The sequence below is a fragment of the Melanostigma gelatinosum genome (assembly GCF_949748355.1).
Source record: "Melanostigma gelatinosum genome assembly, chromosome: 9".
NCBI classification, from domain to species: Eukaryota; Metazoa; Chordata; class Actinopteri; order Perciformes; family Zoarcidae; genus Melanostigma; species Melanostigma gelatinosum.
Window position 1 is genome coordinate 22,272,808 of NC_136642.1, and position 18,807 is coordinate 22,291,614.

The following is an 18,807-nucleotide window of genomic DNA, read 5'->3' on the forward strand; positions in this document are numbered from 1 at the left end:
AGAAGTCAGTCAGTTCACTGGTATAAACCCGGTAGTTACAGTTCAAAGTGCAGCAAGAGCAGCAGGCGATGTTCCACAGCGTGTCTTGTAACAACCTCATTTGTCGTTTTGTGCACGAATAGAAGAATCACACCGCAGCTCATATTTAGCTGGTTGGTATTGTGTGATATGTAGTTTCCTATGTTAATATTCTTATATGGTTTTATTTTTCTCAATATAAGCAAGATTTGGCAGATTTGCGTCATTTCATCACATTTAAAACTTTATTGAAATGGGCTTCATTGAGTGATCAAAGTCATGTCACAGTTAAGGCTGAGCAACAGAAGGTCAGCATAGTGACCAATTCTCTACAGCGCAGTCTTTTACTTGATCTGGAGATTTTGTTTGGCTTTACTTGAAGTGGTCTTGACTACAGCCCGATGGTGTTACAAGGTATACATCTGTAATTGTAAAGATTTGTGGATTAGGGTTCCCCAAAGCAACGCTGTTTTGAGGCTTCATCCACACTACTACGTTTCCATTTGAAGACAGTCATTAGTACCAACTCCTAAGAGAGTGGAGATAGACTTCACATAGCTTGACACTCTCTCCCCCTCTCTCTCTCTCTATCTCCCCCTCTCTCTATCTCCCCCTCTCGCTCTCTCCCCCTCTCTCTCTTCCTCCACAGCCATTAACATCGGATCATTTCCATCCAAACAAACCGGCAGCTTCCTCAAAATAGTCGTGAGCACAATCGCACATATCCAGCTAACTTTGTCCGCCTTTCTTTAGCTCTGAGACAAAGGTTTGGGTTTTGTTTTTAACAATGGAAGGGGGCACACACACACACACATGTTAAGTGTGGGGGGTCTGAGGGTCCTCCCCAGGGAAGTTTTGAGTATCATACACTTCATTTCCTGCATCCTTGTGAACTGTTATGCACCAATACATGGTAGAAATGTCTTTATTTACGTACACGAAAACACTAAATTCATGCACCAGGAAAATGGAGTGCAATATAACGCAGTAAGGCTCTCAGGCATTCTGTCTTGCTTTCACATTTTTCATTGAATGTTATTCCTGCTCAGTCAACACACACGTCTATCCCTCTTCTTTTGTGTCTTGTGGCACCTTTTCATGTCAATGCTACATGAATTCATTTGAATTAATTCATAAACTGCACTTAAATAAGCTGCTGTGTGATTTAGCAAGCGTTCAGAACTTCCTGCATAATCAAAACATGAAAGTAATACGCCAATAAAATCATAATATTTCAAGAAACTGTTGCAATTTAATGCTTGAATAATAAATTCATAATATTTTAAGCAAAGAATCTATTCATCCTGAAGTCTGCTGTGCAGAGTTGAGCAACTGCTTCTGATGAGTATTGAAGGCTTTTCCCGGTGAGTTATGGTCAGTGAGTGTTTCTTCTTCTTCTGCACTAACCAGACTTTGGGAAGCACTTCTGTCAAGCAGATCATAATTTCATCTCCTGTTTATTCACAGCTCAGTCTACTCCGGCGCGTTTGGGTTGGTTCAATTGCACGCACGCGCACACACACACACACACACACACACACATGCGGTGATGGACAGCATCTCCATGGAGGTTATGCGTTTTCATTAGCCAGTTAGACATCATGTCATGTGTCTTTGGTCCATCGGGGGATGGGAACTCTGGTGAAATGGCCAGAAAGATTCTGTTCGCGTCAGCAGTTTTTGCTGGAATGATTGAAAGTGTGTGTGCGGGAGCGGAGGGCTGGGAATCTTATATTGCTGTTTCAGGACTTTTTTTAAGACTACACATAGATAGTGTTTCAAACCCATTTCCCCTTTTTTACGCCAAGTGTATACAGGAACGCCCAAGTATAATCTTTTTTTATTTATGTTTTATGATTGTGTGTGTCATTGTGGTCTATGAATTCTGTCTGTATACATGGAGTATGAACACATGTGTAAGTGCATTGACCTGAGTGTTACCTGTGATTAGCCTGTTGATTCTCCCTCCCAACTTCCTTGCCGCTGCAAAAATTGTCTGGCACGATAACGTTTCTGTGGCACAGCACGTTGACACCAGCGACCTCACACGCAAACACGCCTTGATCGGAGCGCCGAAGGCCGCGCGGCATGTTGTGTCATAGATTTGTGATCTTAAAAACATAACAATAATGTGTTTCTGCTTCCCCCCCCCCGCAGACTGAAGAAGAAGTCACAGTCGGTGGATATTGCCAGTGCGGGTTTCTCCCCGACTCTGGTGCCAGCCTCGCCCCTCAACAAGGCTGCCCAGGCGGGGGCCAAGACGACGGACGTCCTGGCCGTGCAGGAAAACAACACGACCAACTCCCAGCGCCGCAGCCCCCGGTGTGGCGAGCTGAAGAGAGGCTACACCATAGGTACGTGACGGCCGTTTGTGTGGCAGCTGATGATGTGAAATCATTTTTAAAGCTGAATTCCTTCCTAAATCACCTGGTCGAGGGATTAAAAACAACAACCTTCTGTTACAGCTCCTTTTCCTCTGAACTCTAGATTAACTATTAATGCAAAAAAAAAGGATGAGAAATCCATGAACTCATGTTCATGGATGTAGTTTTGCCTAAAATACATTATTACACGAGTTGCACCTTTTTAATCTTTGTCAGCCTTTAGCTACATTCTCATAGAGGGCTTTCTCTCACTCTCTGAACAGTCGACATGAACTTCTCACTCAAGCAAACTTCCCTGCGTCACACCCACAGCTGGCTCCTCCGCGTTTTTCTTTTAATCTTCTAATTCATTTCCTGCCCACAACTTCTAATTACCTGGCTGTGATGACATTTATTCCTGCGATGAATTCTATTTTGGGTCGGCGGGAGGCAACCGTCTTGCTGTTGGGTTTGTTTCTGTCAGAGGGCAGGTTGCTGCTGTGAGAGGAAGTACACTTCAGGGAGCTGACTTTTCACAGATGATGAAATGAGTTTGAGCGGAACTAATTCTGAAACTCCGGAATGCAATGCACCTCTGTTGGCTTCATGGGTGTGATTCGGTTAGCGAGCCGCTCGGGTCAAGGACAAAACAAACGGCAGCAGGACTCTGCTGAGCCACTGAAAGGCAATCTGCAGCACCTTTATTTTGACTGATTCCTCTTTTATCTGCGGCGACGTCTTCGGCGCGTGTTGCTGTGCTGTGACTTCTCTATGTAGTTCATTTTCCCTCTACTGTACCACAAACACACCGCTGCTGCAGGACTTTGTTTACATCCAATACAGAGTCTTTTATTTTACGACTGCGAGTACAAACCCTTTCATGGACTTTTTAAGTGGAGGAATCGGTGTTTCCTCAGCCAAAATTAGCTAGAAGCTAACGTTTCCAAAAACCTTTTCAAGGAAATGTTTGTTTGATTATGCAGAGAACCTTTTCAGTTTCATGCAGCAATTGAAAATAGCACCGTGTGTGTGTGTGTGTGTGTGTGTGTGTGTGTGTGTGTGTGTGTGTGTGTGTGTGTGTGTGTGTGTGTGTGTGTGTGTGTGTGTGTGTGTGTGTGTGTGTGTGTGTGTGTGTGTGTGTGTGTGTGTGTGTGTGTGTGTGTGCATATACACACACACACACACACACACACACACGTATTTCAGGGTTTTCACGAAAATCAGAGTTACCAAGGTTAACCATGTACGCTGAAGTGCGTACATGGTACCACGGTTACCAAATGATCTTGCATAATTATACCGATTGCCTCTACAGATTGCATCCTTGACGGTTTCCAATTTGCAAATATATTTAATGGGAGATTAACTTTTGAAATTCACGCTGACATTACATACATGCTGTCAGAAACAGAAATTCCAGTTTGTTTTGCTTTTACGCCAGCGTGGACAAGTCCCATTGGAACCTGCCCTAGACCCGCCTTTTTGGGGGGTCTCGTGTCGGGTTGAGGGAATAGTTTGACTTTGTATTCAATATGAGCTGAAACAAAGAAGAAACAGTCACGACTTCAGCCCAACTAAAGCGAGAAAGTGAAAGAAGGATAGTTGTCACCTGCAGCTTATGCTGATCCATCAGCTTACTTTCCATCCGACACTGCTGCAGCTCTCTAAATACAGTTTCCGGTAAATTTGAATTCCACTGCATGTCCTCGAGCACACAGCCTGCGATTAGTTATGTAAATCGCTGCAGCAGCGCATTGATCTCGGGTCGTCCGCATCAGTGCAGCAGGCGATAATCGATGAGGGGGAGCTGAGGGATGAAAGCGTGGCAGGACAGGTGCAGAGTTGATATTTCAGCCCCGCTCTTACCATCCATTAACCGATCGGTTGGCAACCGCGGGGTCAGAAGTCACAGCCACTCAGCCATTAAATGAAACGCCGCTGTGACTCATTTTGTGCTTCCTTTTTTTTTACGGCTTTTAACTACAAAGTAACAAATTGTACAAGCCTCTTAAGCGCGACTCGCAGCAATTAATCATTTGCTCCGGCCAGCGTTGGCCTAGATAAAACCACACTCGCATCAAGGCCCCCACTACAGGAACACTGCGTCTGTCAGTCCTTTACGCCGCCCTGTCACATAATGAGACGTTGATTAGTGACTGTGTCCCGTCTCTAGTTCCTATCTAGATAATATCCAGGGAGCGGAGCCCCGTGGCATTTTGACGCAGTCGAACCCGGGCCAGGCTGCTCCTGCAGAGCTCATCATGCTAATTTATTGTAATGGATAGTAATAACGTGGCGGGCAGCTTGCTGTGCTGTCTGCCAGACTTCAGACGGACCTGTCATTAGAGGCAGGCAAGCACATTCACATTTAATAACCCGACCCAATGAGCCCCCCACCCCACCCCGACGACACCCACTCCCCTCTGAGGAGAAGCCGCCGTCGGTGCGTTGTGCTCTCGTTAAGCGCGTCACATTTTCACATCGTCTTTGAGGCGTCCTTTAACCCGAAATGAGGAGGAGCGGCATCTAAGCGAGCGCCCTGATGAGTGGAAAGGTGAGGAGAGGGCAGGAGGTGGGAGGAAGTGCAAGAAAAGAGAGGAGAGAAGGTGGAGGAGAGATTGCCGGTGTCAGAGCAGGTCAACATTTCTTGTTTGTGTGCAACGGAGAGGAAAGGCGTTGCTCCATGAGAAGGTGTGAGACCGGCTCTCCCCCAGACTCCCAGCGTCTCCGTCTGACAGCCTCGAAAAGTCTCACCCGGCGCGTCTGACCTTTCCATCATCGTAGGACAAAACTGTAGCCTCCGCTCCGGAGCTCGGCGAGCTCTCCATGCTGATAAAAAGGCCAAACTTGAGACGCCGCTGAGGACTCATTAAGCATAACTGGTGGCACTGCTGCCTACGACGAGTGTGCGTTTTGAAAACTCTCTCGTCACAGCTCGTGTTCTCGGTGGGTACGTGCTGCACAAGGGCTCATCCGTCTCTTTTTGTTTTTGTTCCGAGGCTGACTCATGCTCTGTGTGCGCTCACGTCGTACTTCTGCATGTTTGTGTGCACGGTTAACTCTGGAAACAGTTCATGAGCGTGAGGTAAGCACTGGCAGGCGGGCGATGTGCCGCCGTCCCTCCCGCAGATGTCTTCACAGCGTGTCGCTGCAGATAATGGCTTCTAAAAGGAGAGCTTCTGCACTTCTCGCCTCCTGGCATCCCTCCAAACCCCTCCCCCCCCCCACCCACCACCACCCCCCCCAATCCTGTTTTTTTTCTGCTCGTTCTGCCATTTTGTCGTCAGATCCCTCCTCTGCTCATGCCTTCTTTTTTTTCCCTCTCTCCATCTTGACACTCTCTACCCTGTTATCCTCTGATGTATTTCAGGTGTGTCTGACCCCGGGGGGGGGGGGGGGGGGGGGTTAGTGGAGGTGCGGTGTACAGACAGAGGGGTAATCTGTCTCAAGGACAGACAGGCAAACACGAACAGATTGGCACGCACTGTGGCACCAACCTGAACTGCAGTCTTGCAGCCGCGGTTCCACTTCGTCTTTGCCTGATCGGATGGTGATCAGCTACATGTGGTGGTCAAAGGAGTGGCTGTAAATACGGTGGATAAACACACTTCATGTCAAACAAATATTACACTTTAAGAGTCCCCTGTTATTTTGGCTGCTTACTCTTGCTCCCTGCAGTGTAACGTGGACTTGTTTTATTGAAGAATTGCCACCAAGGAAGCTCCTCTAACTCGGTGATAAACGCAATTTCCTGTCAACTCTTCTCAATATAACGGTCCCCCGCTATTTTAAAGCTTTTCCTTTTTGAAGCAGCAAAATCAAGAGCTGCCCCGGTTTTTCCTCCCCTCTTCCCTTTGCTCTCCTTCGGGAGGAACTACCCTGTGGGGGGGGATGATGGAGACCTACGTCTGATCAATTGTCCGGGTTGTGCCCACGTGCTGTCCACCCCTCACTGAGACCTACTCGCACATAAATATACAACTGACTCGCTGCTTGATATGCAGCTTCATGTCTCAGTGGCCGGAATTAAATTAGCCGCTGTTCAATAAATAGTAGCAAGTGTCCGGTTGCATGTTAAGTCGCCACCCTGTTGCCTCTTTGCTTCTGACACTTGTGTTTTTGTTGTGAGTGTGGACCCACAGCAGCTGTACAGTCTTAGCGTGATGAGGAGCTAATCACCACGCCGTTGACAGTTGGAGCCAGCGCTGCAGGCGCTACACCGGTGTAGCTCTCTCTTTGTGTTTCACGTGATTGTCTCAGGTGTTTCCAGATCCAGATCGTAGCGGCAATTACACACGCACACCGTACACATCTTTCTGTTTTGTGTTTCTCTCTCTATGGAACTAGAACGTACATGTCTGACTATTTTGAAAGGGAATGAAAGTAGTTGACAGGATTCCCTGGCTCAACCCTTCGTTTGACGGGCTAAAATGTCAGATGATCCCCGTCTGGTCGAGGCTGGAAGACCGTGTGACTGTCACTATTGGCACAGTAGATTCATGGCGCCATGTCAACATCCACTCGTGTTTTGCTTGGACCGTGATCACGTTGAGTGCTGAAGTCCATGAATAAATTCACGGCAGAAGTCAGTTTTTTTTTAGGGGATTTAAAAAAAAAAGAACCCGGTGACACAGTGAGACCACTGGTGATACAAGACCTGCTGATGTCCTGCAGTGGCATCTGCAACATTGCACCAGGTCTAAACAACAACGCATGCTTTTCTTCTTGACTCAGTAATTGCATCTGTTTTCTCCTCCACTGACCATCAGTCTCGCCTCAGCTCTAAAGAGCCAGAAAGATGCAGTTGTACGCTGAAGGAATTACATGCATGTGAACCCCTAATAGCCCCTGTTCAGCTGTTTACATGCCTAAAAGTAGCATCTCCCCGCAGCCTTGGCTTTTGTTTGCTGACAGCATGATCCAAAGACCTGGTCAATAAGCCCCCAACACGATATAAACAACAGCTACTAACTTCTCGTCCACATCAATATATTCTCCCTTGGGTTCAGGTTCGTCCCACACAATGTCAGTCACCGCTTTGGTGCAGACTGAAATATCTCAACAGTCGTGGTGTAACGGAACGGTGTGAACCGCAGATTAATTACACAGTTTGCCGTTAACCACCACAGTGTGAAATATCGTTTTACTGACATCGTTATCCACAATGTTCAATAAAATATGCGATCAGGACATCGGCATTCATGCTTTTCTAGTCACCGATCTCTGAAAATGTAACGTAAACGACAAATCCATGTTGAAAAGACCGGAGGAGAGTTGGTTAAGTTGGTAATGAACAACAAACGAAGGTTCAGTTCAGTTACATGATGATGCGTTCAGGCTCTGTTCGGTGAAAATGAGTATTTGGTGAATCATAACGTTATGTGTTCACATGTGATCTTGTAAATTGTAGTGTTGGTGAGAAACTTGAATACATCCAGTTGTTTGAAGGAGATGTTTTTACAGCAACATAAATAGATATTATTTCCTTCTTGACACTTTTCATCACTTATCGTGTGAAAAAGCAAGTGCAACACTGAATGTTTTTTTGGATAGACTGCATAAACAACACTATGAACACCTGGTTTCCGACGTGGTCAGAACTAGTTCTAAGCGGGTATAGGATGTGGTGGCAGCGTGGGGACCTCTGCTGTCAGGGATGATTGGTTTGAATGTCCATTTTTCAAACCGAAAGTATTTATCGCTTCTTTTAAGACGCGTGGTTGGAAGAATTGATTTTAGGAAGGCGTCTAATGGCAACCATTCAAGCGCTTCTCTGTAGAACTTTAGAAGGGGTTTATGTGGTCTGAAAACAGAAGTCTGGCACTCATTGTTTTAGTAGAAACTTACCAAAGCCGTTATCCTTTCCAACGTGAGCTTAGCATTTAAACCAGATAAATGGAAGCATGCTGTTGTTACAGACCATGTGGGCCGCAGACCGTCAGGAAAAGGGAGGCCACTCGTCTGTGTTGAGATCCACCTGAAGTATGAGCCGCGTTGTACATCGGTATCAAATCTTAACATGCGCCTCTAAAAATGAATGAAGGAGGGAGGGGATGGAGTGAACGGATGAGAGAGAGAGAGTAAAAGCGAGGGAAGAGGGGCGAGTGAGAGCGATTCGTCACGCGCGCTGCCTTTTGCCAGCAGAGCTGCTTGTGTGCGCTGAGATAAGCCCGGGCATCCTCTGCTTGGCGGTACAGGCTGGTCACGTAGCACCAGAAGGCAGCTTAGCCCCACCACACATCCTCACCCGCTGCTTACTTTCACGTCCTCCCACACAGTCTTTCCCTCTGTCCTCCTCACTCTCTATTGTCTCCCTGTCCTTCTCAGATCGGGTCCTTCTTTGCATCGACCCCAGCACCCGAATGTTCACTCGCATGCAAATACATCGAACGAAAGAAAAAATAAAGCCAGCGTTAACACAACAGGCAATACTTTTCTATTTTATTTGTGTATCACAAATCTGCCTCAGAGGGCTTAACAATGTGCACAACAAACAACATCCTCTGTCCTTGGACCATCGCATCAGATCAGGAAAAACTCCCCAAAAATATCTTGTTAACGGGGGAAGAAAAGAGAGCAGAGGACGGAGCCCTCTCCCAGGATCGGCACAAGGGCTGTAGATGTCATGTGTACAGAATGAACAACATGGTCAATCCACATGAGAGCAGTGATAGAAGTAATAATAACACGGTTCAGGTATAACCACGAGAAAGCGCAAAGACTCCTGGGAAGAAGTCAAGTTAGTAACGAGCATTAATGTACATTTAGAGCTCAGTTTACGTCAGTGTTACATAATGGTGCAGACCAACACACAAGCATGTGTTTACTGCTCAGTGCTGCCTTGAAATGTGACTTCTATATGCAGGTACAACATCCTCCAGCTCAATAATACAAGCTCATGGGCTTGGCACCCCACACACACTCAGTATTGACTGCACACACACTCACACACACGGGTGGGGGGTTAGGGCAGATGGGGTAATATTGTACCAGATCCTGTGAAAGTGGTGCCGCCGCGGGGGACCACCGTCTACACCGCGCGTTGATAAGAAAAGCCCAACGGCGACGACGTGCCTCCCGGGCTGCGTTCGCACTAAACGGCACCAGAGGCAGACAAATCACGTCCCTCCCAAACCATAATTGGGATATCTGATACGTCTGCCCCCCCCCCCACCCCCACCCGTCGTTAAACCAAAAGCTGCGATTTTCTTTTCGTTTCGATGCGGGGGGTCCTGGTTAGGTGTTACAGATGCTCGTCCTCCTTCTCGGCTCGCTCTGATAATAAGAGGTGCACGAGGCATGCACTTACACACACACACACACACACACACACACACACACACACACACACACACACACACACACACACACACACACACACACACACACACACACACACACACACGCGCCCCCCAGCAAGCCACCGTTTCCACAAAGGTTAATAGTATGCGTTGGTCATCCCCAGATAGCAATGGAGCAGCTTTGACACTAACTCGGTTACAGGCGGAGAACGTCACCTCTGGTATTCCAGGTTTTTCGACTCTTAACTCTGCGCTTATTATTCTCCGAGCTCCCTGCACGTTCTTATCCGGGCCAGACTGGCTGCTCCGCTGAATTAATTACAGAACTTTACTTTTTTTTTCTGTTTTGTGATCACAATGGGAGATAAAAAGACGATGAAAACAAAAACAGCACGACTCTAAAGTTGTGATTTTTTTGTCTTACCTGAGGATGGTTAGCCGTAGTACGAATCCTGAAAGAGTCGTGCTGATCGATTCGTGCTGCCCTCGTTCCTATCTGTCCCCCCGCTGGCTGCTCTCTGGCTCCGTCGATCTCACTAACCAGGTTGCGTCCTCGAGGCCGATTCTTGACTGATTTAAAGTGAACATCCTCTAAGGCCCCGATTTTCAGAAATGGAGGTTTACATTGTAACTCAGAGTTGCAGCTCCCGCTTGTTAACAACAGGCAGCCTCCAGCTAATTACAGCACGGCATGCCAGACACGCACACACCTGAACAAGAGGAGCACTTATCCTCGGGCCGTCTCAATGTCACGAAGAGCGGTACGACGTTAGCTCGGCCACGAGTGTCCTTTAGATGTTTGTCTGCCATTTTTCATTTCTAAACGTCTCCCAGAGACAACGCATGCACTGTGGTCCTTTAAATCAATTCTGCACTTTAAAGCTGCTCCCGCGTCTTTAGAGGGGAAACAACAAACATTGGATGGACTTCAAGGGCGCTTGACATCCACCTGTTTCAAAGGTACTTAATGCAGATTTTCCTCCGCAGCACAAGGTGCTCTCATACGTAAGAGTCCACACGCTGTAGATCTCTACACTGACTCACAGCTTGGCCAGGAGCGAAGGCCACAGAGATGTGTTGCTACCAAGGCTACTGGGCTTTTGCTTTCTTTTCTCTTTTTACTTAAGACAGCTACATAAACATTCACGTTTTCTTCTGCAGTGCAAGAAAGCAATGTAAGGAAAGAAGCTCACTGGTGCTGCTGAAAAGATCTGTGGCGGGGATTTATTGGCCGGGCGGTGTAATTACGTTGACCGGGAGTCTCTCGGTGGCCCTCTTCTCGTTGGGCTCAATTTATAAATGCCACAGAGCTAGCAATCCCGCTGTTTCCCCACTTAGTTTGGAAAAGGGCTCCAGCCGTCCTCTGGTTGGGATTGATTACACATAGCTCAAATGAAGAGTAAGCAGTTTTCCACTGTCGAACGCTAGCGCCGGACCTCTGCTATTGATTCATTTTTCAGCAGAAGGAAATAAGATCTGCCACTTCTCAAAACGCTAGATATTTGTTTCCCTTTTGGCGTGTGAATTCATGGGCAAAATGCAACATGGAAATGTGCGATTAAAAGGTAGATTCTGAGCAAAGATAACTCAATTTAATATGTCAGCAAAAAAGGGGTCGTCAGAATACATTATTTATTCCTAGTTTCTTCATTTCCATATTTTATACACAGCATTACTGTGAGAGCAATCACTGTAGCCAAAGAGAAACCTCTGAGTGCTTTTGGGTTTCATCCTTTGTCCTTGTAGTTTTTACCTAATTGGTGGGTATGACGACAAAACATTACCGGTCCAAAATGGTTGGAGTTGAGCTTCAAAAAGGACCATGAGTGTGACTCCACATCCACCTTGACCCCTGCTTCCCTGCATTGTCTGGATGGCAGGGCGCTGGGAAACTGTCACAAGGAAGTAGCAGAAACCGCTTCACATCGGGTTTGAATGCCTCCTTATTTGATTTCTTTCCACTCCGGCTGCACAACATATTACTGGCGCTAAAGCCGTGCTGGAGCACACGCAGGCCTTAAAGGACTAACTTAACATGGAAACAGGCTTTTAAAAAAACACGTCTCTCTTCATTGGAACATTGTATTATGTTCAGTTCAAATCCAGTGGGTTATTGACAATAAGTGAGTTTTCTCTGTTTTCACTATCGCGTCATCTAGAATCTGTTTATGCCTTCCACTCTCAAAGCACTCAGTCATTTTTATTCTCCTGCATTTTTTGCAGAGAGCCGAGACATCATTGAATTAAGAATGACTTGACATTCATCATACTGGGGCTGCATGGCCCCCTCTGTACAGCCCCAGTGCTCAGACGCTTCCTATGTGAAGCCTCAGGTGTGATATCAGTCTTCTGGTCAGACGGTACAGGCTGCCGGCGGTAATCTGCCACGTTGACGTGATTGACACGCGTCGCCTTTCAAAGCACGTACACTGAGTCCTGGGATGGAAACAGGAAGGACCACTGGCAGCCTTACAATGCTGTACTGTAAATCTACACACTGTATGGCTGCTGAGCGTATCGGTAATCTATGTTTTATTTCTTTTTTGATTTTAAGAAATTGTCTTTTAGTCTAAATAAATAAGAAATGTCTGTCTCTCCTCAATATTCTTTGGAAATCTGCATATTTGCTTTCTTTTTGAGAGTAAGCTGAGAAGAACGATATCATTCTCGTGTCTCTGCATTAACTGTGGTAATGTGGTGAGCTTAGCAAGAGACTAGAAGTTGGTTTCACAGCAAGTTCAAGTTAGAGGGGCTGTTTGTTGTGTTTTAGACATTGTGGGTTTTGTCTCTTAACATCCTTTGGAGTCTTAGCCGGCGCCTCTTGTCACCAATATCACTGGTGCTCGGTAGATTGGTGCCAATGCTGTTCTGAGCGGTTTGTAACAGAGCGCTGTAGAGCTTTCGTGGGCCATACACATCCCATGCCATTTATTCTTTCCCAGTCAGGATGCAGAAGAATTTTGCCTTCTTAAGTTTCAATTTCCTACTCTAGCTCCATATGTAACGTACAGACATGAGAGGAAGCATATTCGACCCCAAAATGTGTGTTTCTTTTGCTTCCTCGTTTCCTGTCTCTCCGTCTGTCGTCACGTGACAAAACATCAATGAAAAAAGGTACAATTGTGTCAAAGTCAGTCAAGAAGATGCCACGCTCAGCTCAGCATCACCCCGGCCATGCCTCGTGCAGTAAAATACTGTAATGATGCTTATTCTGTAGGACTGGAAGAAAATGAGACAGAGCTCTTTCTAAGCACCACATACAGTAACTCCATTGATGCTTTGGTCTTATAGGACATTTTTTGCAAAAAGACAAACAGATTTGTTTAGCCATAGAGATGTCTACAATGTAAACTCTGTCAGTACTATGGCACCTTATTTGACTTGTGTCATTAACGGAGCCGATGTGACTCGTGCTAATGAGTCCCGTGCTAATGAGTCCCTCCTTGCACATTTAATTACGTCTTCATTGGTTCCTAATTCGTCCACGTTCCTCCTATGGACTCCGAAAGGTTGCGTCCATTTAGCTACGCTAACGCCTCGCACCTCGAGTGATGCAATATGTCCCCGGCTCGTAATTCAACCAACAAATTATTAATCTACCGCGTCTCCTGGGGGGGGGGGGGGGGGGGAGAGATTCATTATCCAATTCAGCATGCTTGTGGAACGGGCTGTGTCAGGTGATAAATGAAGTGTCCAGGGAGAGGACAGCTTTACAGCAGAAAGAGAGCGCGCAGAACCTCTTCCCATCTTTGTCAGATTTAAGATGTCCGATTGGCTCTCATGTCCTCCCATCCCAGAGTACATTGCTGTATCCGTCTGATTCTAAGCCCGGCGAGGAGGCTTAGAGCGATCTCTGCGCTTTTGTGCTTCCGTTGTTGCCGAGTGATTCATGAGAGGCTTTTTTAGCCTAACTGTAAAATATATGACAGTGTCTGAGTTTAAAAGAAATCAATTAGCTCTTCTTTTTTTTTTTTTTTTTTGAAGAGTTCAGCACGGATAATAAAGTGGACACTGACACGACGGAGCATGTCTGTGTTGTTCATTTGCCTGGCGGGGCCTCGGTCTCGTAGCCTCTCTTTCTGTATTGCTGACAGGTTTTATTGTGGGCTCAACCTTCAGCGCGAGGCCGGCCTTTATTATTTTAATAAATTGCCCCGTATGAAGAGAGCACCGGTGCATGTCTGATACATGTCCCTTCCTCCCTCGCCCCCTCTCTTCCTTTCTCATCCACCACCTCCTGTTTTTCCTCCCACCTTCCCTCTTTTCCCTCTTGTTCCCCACATTAACATGCACACTTGCTAGGGAGTTAAAAATGAGATGCGTTCATAAAGGGAAGAGGAAGGTGAACGGATCGAAGGAGAGAGAGCCCTCGGCTCAGCAGACGGATGTGTTCTATCTCCTGAGCCGGCGGTCGGCCTCAGACAGCGCAGACGCCCATGGAGGATAGATGACCGTGAGCAGGGGAAGTGGCAGTGAAAGATAGCCCGCTCTGACGCCACCGGTCATCCATCACAACACAGCCACCCTGTAGAAGTGTCCTGAGAGAGAAGCCCGGGCAGCAGCGGGGTTGAATTGATGCGGCGGGTCAGAGTCGGACCGGACGGCACAACACCTCGGCCACCATGTTTTCCGTCTCTTGCGGAGCCTTGACATGAAGGCTCACTTCCGTCTTGTACTAACTGGGTTTGGAGACTTCTTCATGAAGCGAGCTCATTCGGTATTTATTCCATTTCCACTTCACACAAAGCTCCCGTAGCAGCAAAAAGATCACCGTTTGAGATGATGGATGTCGCTCCTTAGGTCACAGATACGACACTCTCGGCCAGGCTTTCCTGGATTAGTTGGAGGGGAAAACTCCAGATGCATAAAAGAGCACAATTGACTGTGACAAGTGGCTTATCTTCTAAAGTTAGGGCAGTGTCTCTGATAGGATTGTGTTTTTTGCTTCGGTCCAATGTTTCTTCTCATCTAACGGTAATGTTGTGGTAGACTTGCGAGTACTGTTGTGAGCTGAAGGCTAGTTCCAACCGTGGGTCTTGAGCGTCTGACACAATATCCGTGACCCTGTAGCACCTTGTTAGGTTGCAGCATGTAATCAATGACTGATATAATGACACACAAGAAGGACAAAAGTGTTGATAAACAACATACTACTACATGATCCCATGATTCAGCTCGGCGTTGTCTCGGCCTTAACAGGCGCCGCACAACATTTTGATTCACTTTCCCCTCTCATGAATATCGGGGCACCTGCTAGCGGAGTGAAAAGCGTCGACAGCTTCGGAGAGGGGAGGCTTCACTTCCCCCGATGAGAAAGCCTGAAGAGAGGTTTGGGATTTTTCTAACAAGGGGCTGTTAAACACCTGTGATTGCCGCCATTGTCTGGACGCCTCAGTCAGATTCCTCCAGCTGTCGTCAGACGTGACACACAGGACCGTGTTTTCCATATTCCCACTCGGTGAGATGCTCTGAGAAATGCCGCGGTGAGATGAGTCACTTCTGAGGAAAACAGTCTCAAGCCACGTGTCTTTTTCCCCCCGCGTCTCGACGAGCCGTCCCAATTACCGCACACTGACAAAGGCTTGTTTGTGTTTGCCAGCAGGTGCATTTGTGTCACAGTGATTTCCACTGGAAATGGGAAAATGTCTGGGAGAAACGAGGTGTGTGTGTGTGTGTGTGTGTGTGTGTGCACGCACACATGCTAATGCAGCCATTCCAGTGCACACATGCTGGTGCTGCAGCTCTGCTTATGTAACCTGGCTTGTGTAGTCTGTCCATCCGTTGACGGCCCTTTCTCTGGATTAGGCTGCAGCCTACCTGGCTCTCAAAGGGGAACCGCTGAGATTAACAACTCCCCCCCCCTCACACGTAAGACCCTCTTAGGGCTTCTTGCTGGCAGCTGCTGACACTGGGAGGTTTTTATTCGGTTTCTTGTACAACCACACTCCGCCACTTTAAAGTCATGAAACAGAATGGTTCCCTCACTGGTGCGTTACTGCACTCACAAGTGCTGATCTGATCATATTAGAAAACCGATAAGCAAGGTGGTATTACAAATTGTGCAAGCACTGTAAACACATGCACAAATTAAACTTGTATAAAACGTGTATATATATATATATATATATATATTATGACCCAGCAGCTACAAGCAAGCGGGGTCATTTGCACAAAAGGGAAATCAGAAGGACATGCCACCATAATGGATGCGAGTTAACTAATTGGCTTCAAAGTGTCTTCAATCACCTATAAAATACAGACAATACATCAAGCACGCCACCTTAAGCAGAACAAAGTGTTGCATAATTTCCATGCAATGAGGCTCATGTTGTTGGATGAGCGCAGAGGGAATTCTTTCATTTTCCCTCTTTGGTCACACTGAAGCTTAATTAGAGAGTGGAGGGGGAAAAAAGGCCTTTGTGACTCAACTCAGCTTCATGTTTTTTTGGTGCGCGCTACTCTGTCAGCCCATGAGGTCGAGATGCAGAGAGGAGGGGAGCGACGCTACGGGCCAGTCTGACACCCGTCTGAATACACTGTCCAAGTGCCAAGTGGACCAGCAGGGGCCGGTGCAAGGTCAGAGAGGAGCAGAGGGCCAAATAAAATCCCCGACTACAAGTTGCATGAGCATCAGAGTTGTTGACAAAAACGTTCGAAATGGCAGTTAAAATCAATAAAACTTGAAGATTGTCTTTTACATACATACATACATCCTCTAGTTACATAGACCAGTTTGGCTTGTTTACATGCTGCAGGTCATGTGCAGATAGGTTTCGAGTCAATGCTTTACAATCACAGAACTCATCTTCAACATTCCAAATGCTGATGAGCGGCCAGATGATTTTTCACCAGAATTCAGGGACAATAACTTTGATGATCAGTCATTCGAGGCATTGATTAAGGAAGATTCCAAACATTCACTGACTCCAGCTTCTCAGATGAGAGGATTTGCTTGTTTCATATCAGTTCATAAAAATTCTGTAGAATAATTTGGAAACTTTTTTCAAGATCAATTAGTAAAATATACAAACGGATGAATCAATAATGAAAATAGTTGCCCTACTTATTTGCCAAGACTAATAGTTGCGTTCAGGGTACACCAAAGCAGATTCAAGCATATCCTTGAACAGCAAGCTCGGCAGTAGCAGCCATCCTTACTTTATATAAAACAAAGTAATGAGCTCATTCAACACATTTTATTGATATATATATATTTTTGCACAGAATTTGATTATGACATGATCTGTATTTTGCTGCAGCTCTTCACCCGCACTTTGACTCTCCTCCCTGACTGAGGACACGATAGCATGCATGCACTGCCCGATGTAACCAGCAGATGGAGCACATTCAGTATCGAATGCAGCCCTGACTCTGTCTCAAACTGGTTCAATGTACTCAAGCAGAACAGTTGCTTCAACCTCAGCCCACCTGCCACAGAGTCCAGGAGGAGGAACACAGGCACTCCTCCTGTCAGATTACAACTTGAAAAGAAACGCTCCCCTCTTTGCCTTTTCTGATGGTGGATGAGAGAACAAGTGTAACCCCCCCCCCCCCCCCCATTTTCATCACCAGCTCATCTGAAGCATTCCAGGATTCCTGACCCCTGTCTCATATGATGTTCTGCCCCAAGATGAATAATGCATCCCCATCTCTTCACCTCACTACCTGAGCCCGCTGCCCCAATGATTACACCCTGTTCTGGTCTGCCGACCTTTCCACTTTTCCCATACTCGTTTACGCACCTCAAATGCAGCCTCCCTCTCATCCTGCACCAGAGGAGCGGCAGCCACATCGCATGTCACAGGTCTCTGAGCTCCCACCGGGCCCTCTCGAGTGGCATACGGGGCACAGAAGTGTGCTTTGGCCCCGAATGCGAAAGTCCCAATTTATTAGAATGTTGTTATGGTGGTAGTCAGATGGACGTCATTCTCTTGGGTGGCATGAAGCCTCACACTTGATGGCTATGAAATATCCTAGCAGCAGTGTGGAAATGACTGCAGGCTGAGCCGGGTTGCTTTTTTTAAAATGCATGTACTACTTTATTTATTTGTAAAGATGTTTTCCCCCGTAAAGTTAATTTGTCATGCTCATGATCTGATTTAAAATAAGATTTAGAAGTTTGCCTCCCATCAGCACTAAATCTGCAACTCATTATTCTTTCCAAATCACATGGAGGCCCAACAAAATAGCCCTGGGCCTGTAAGGGAATGTAGCATTTGACTTTAATCATAATTAAAAGTAGTTTTAATATAATATTTGCATAGTGAAATTGTTGCCTTCCAAATACTGGGCTGCGGAAGGAAATTAGGATATTATTAAACTCCTGACCACTTTTTCTTCTTCTGGTCTTTACTGAAAAACGTTTATCTTACATGTAAACTGAGATCCTCTGCAACATTACCAATGGAGGTATTTCTGCTAAACTAAATTATTCTCCCTATAGTTTAAGGGTTGAATCATACATGAATGCCGTATTTGACATATCGGCTCCATCCATGGGTCAGCATTGTAAATGCAGGCCAATAGAGCAGTTGGGTGCTGTTACGCAGCTTGACTCCACCAGGGGCAACAAAAAAAAGGTTTGCGCTTGTTGGCGCATTTCAAATAGTTCCTGTTTTGGAATGTTCAGAGTGTTTGCGGGCTTGTCACTCCGCGACTCTGAGCCTGTGACTTTTTGACAATGCCGCGTTTCGTGCAATGACAAGCGGTCTGTCTAACTCTTTGAACCGCTTTGTTCTCAGCTAAACGGGCTAGTACCGTTCCAGTAACGTTAGCATTACGGACTTCATATTTTCTATCACGGGCAGCGGAGCTGTCAGAGTTGTCAGGGACGCAATCTCTCAGAGAATGTGGCCTGGACCCGGACAGGAGACCGTGCAGACTCACCAGCACCATGCCGGAACCACGCACGACCGCAACTCCAATACAGGTTAGTGGAATAGTCGGTCCAGTTAGCTGTAAAGGAGACTTAATTAAAGAGACGCCGCCAACTTTCCAGAGAAGACGAACCTCCAACGCATGCGTTCCTCCGGGGCGTAGTGCCAAATCCCCTTTACAAATCGTGCAGTTGAACGTTTCCTCGTTCCTTGGATACTTTCTTTACCCGGTAGAACAAATGTCAGCAT

At 46.6% G+C, this 18,807-nt stretch overlaps 1 protein-coding gene across 4 annotated transcripts in view; it reads left to right on the forward strand.

Annotated features, from left to right (window-relative positions):
• The window catches only part of oxr1a (oxidation resistance 1a), a 138,771-nt gene that overhangs the window by 63,697 nt on the left and 56,267 nt on the right, over nt 1–18,807 (forward strand). For 2 of the 4 annotated variants that reach the window (XM_079275544.1, XM_079275545.1), the window contains exon 3: nt 2,176–2,372. In XM_079275544.1, coding sequence (XP_079131670.1) covers nt 2,176–2,372 — 197 coding nt within the window. Of the gene's footprint in view, nt 1–2,175; nt 2,373–18,326; nt 18,612–18,807 lie in introns of those variants that run through there. The other 2 variants (XM_079275546.1, XM_079275547.1) reach the window with 1 other exon arrangement.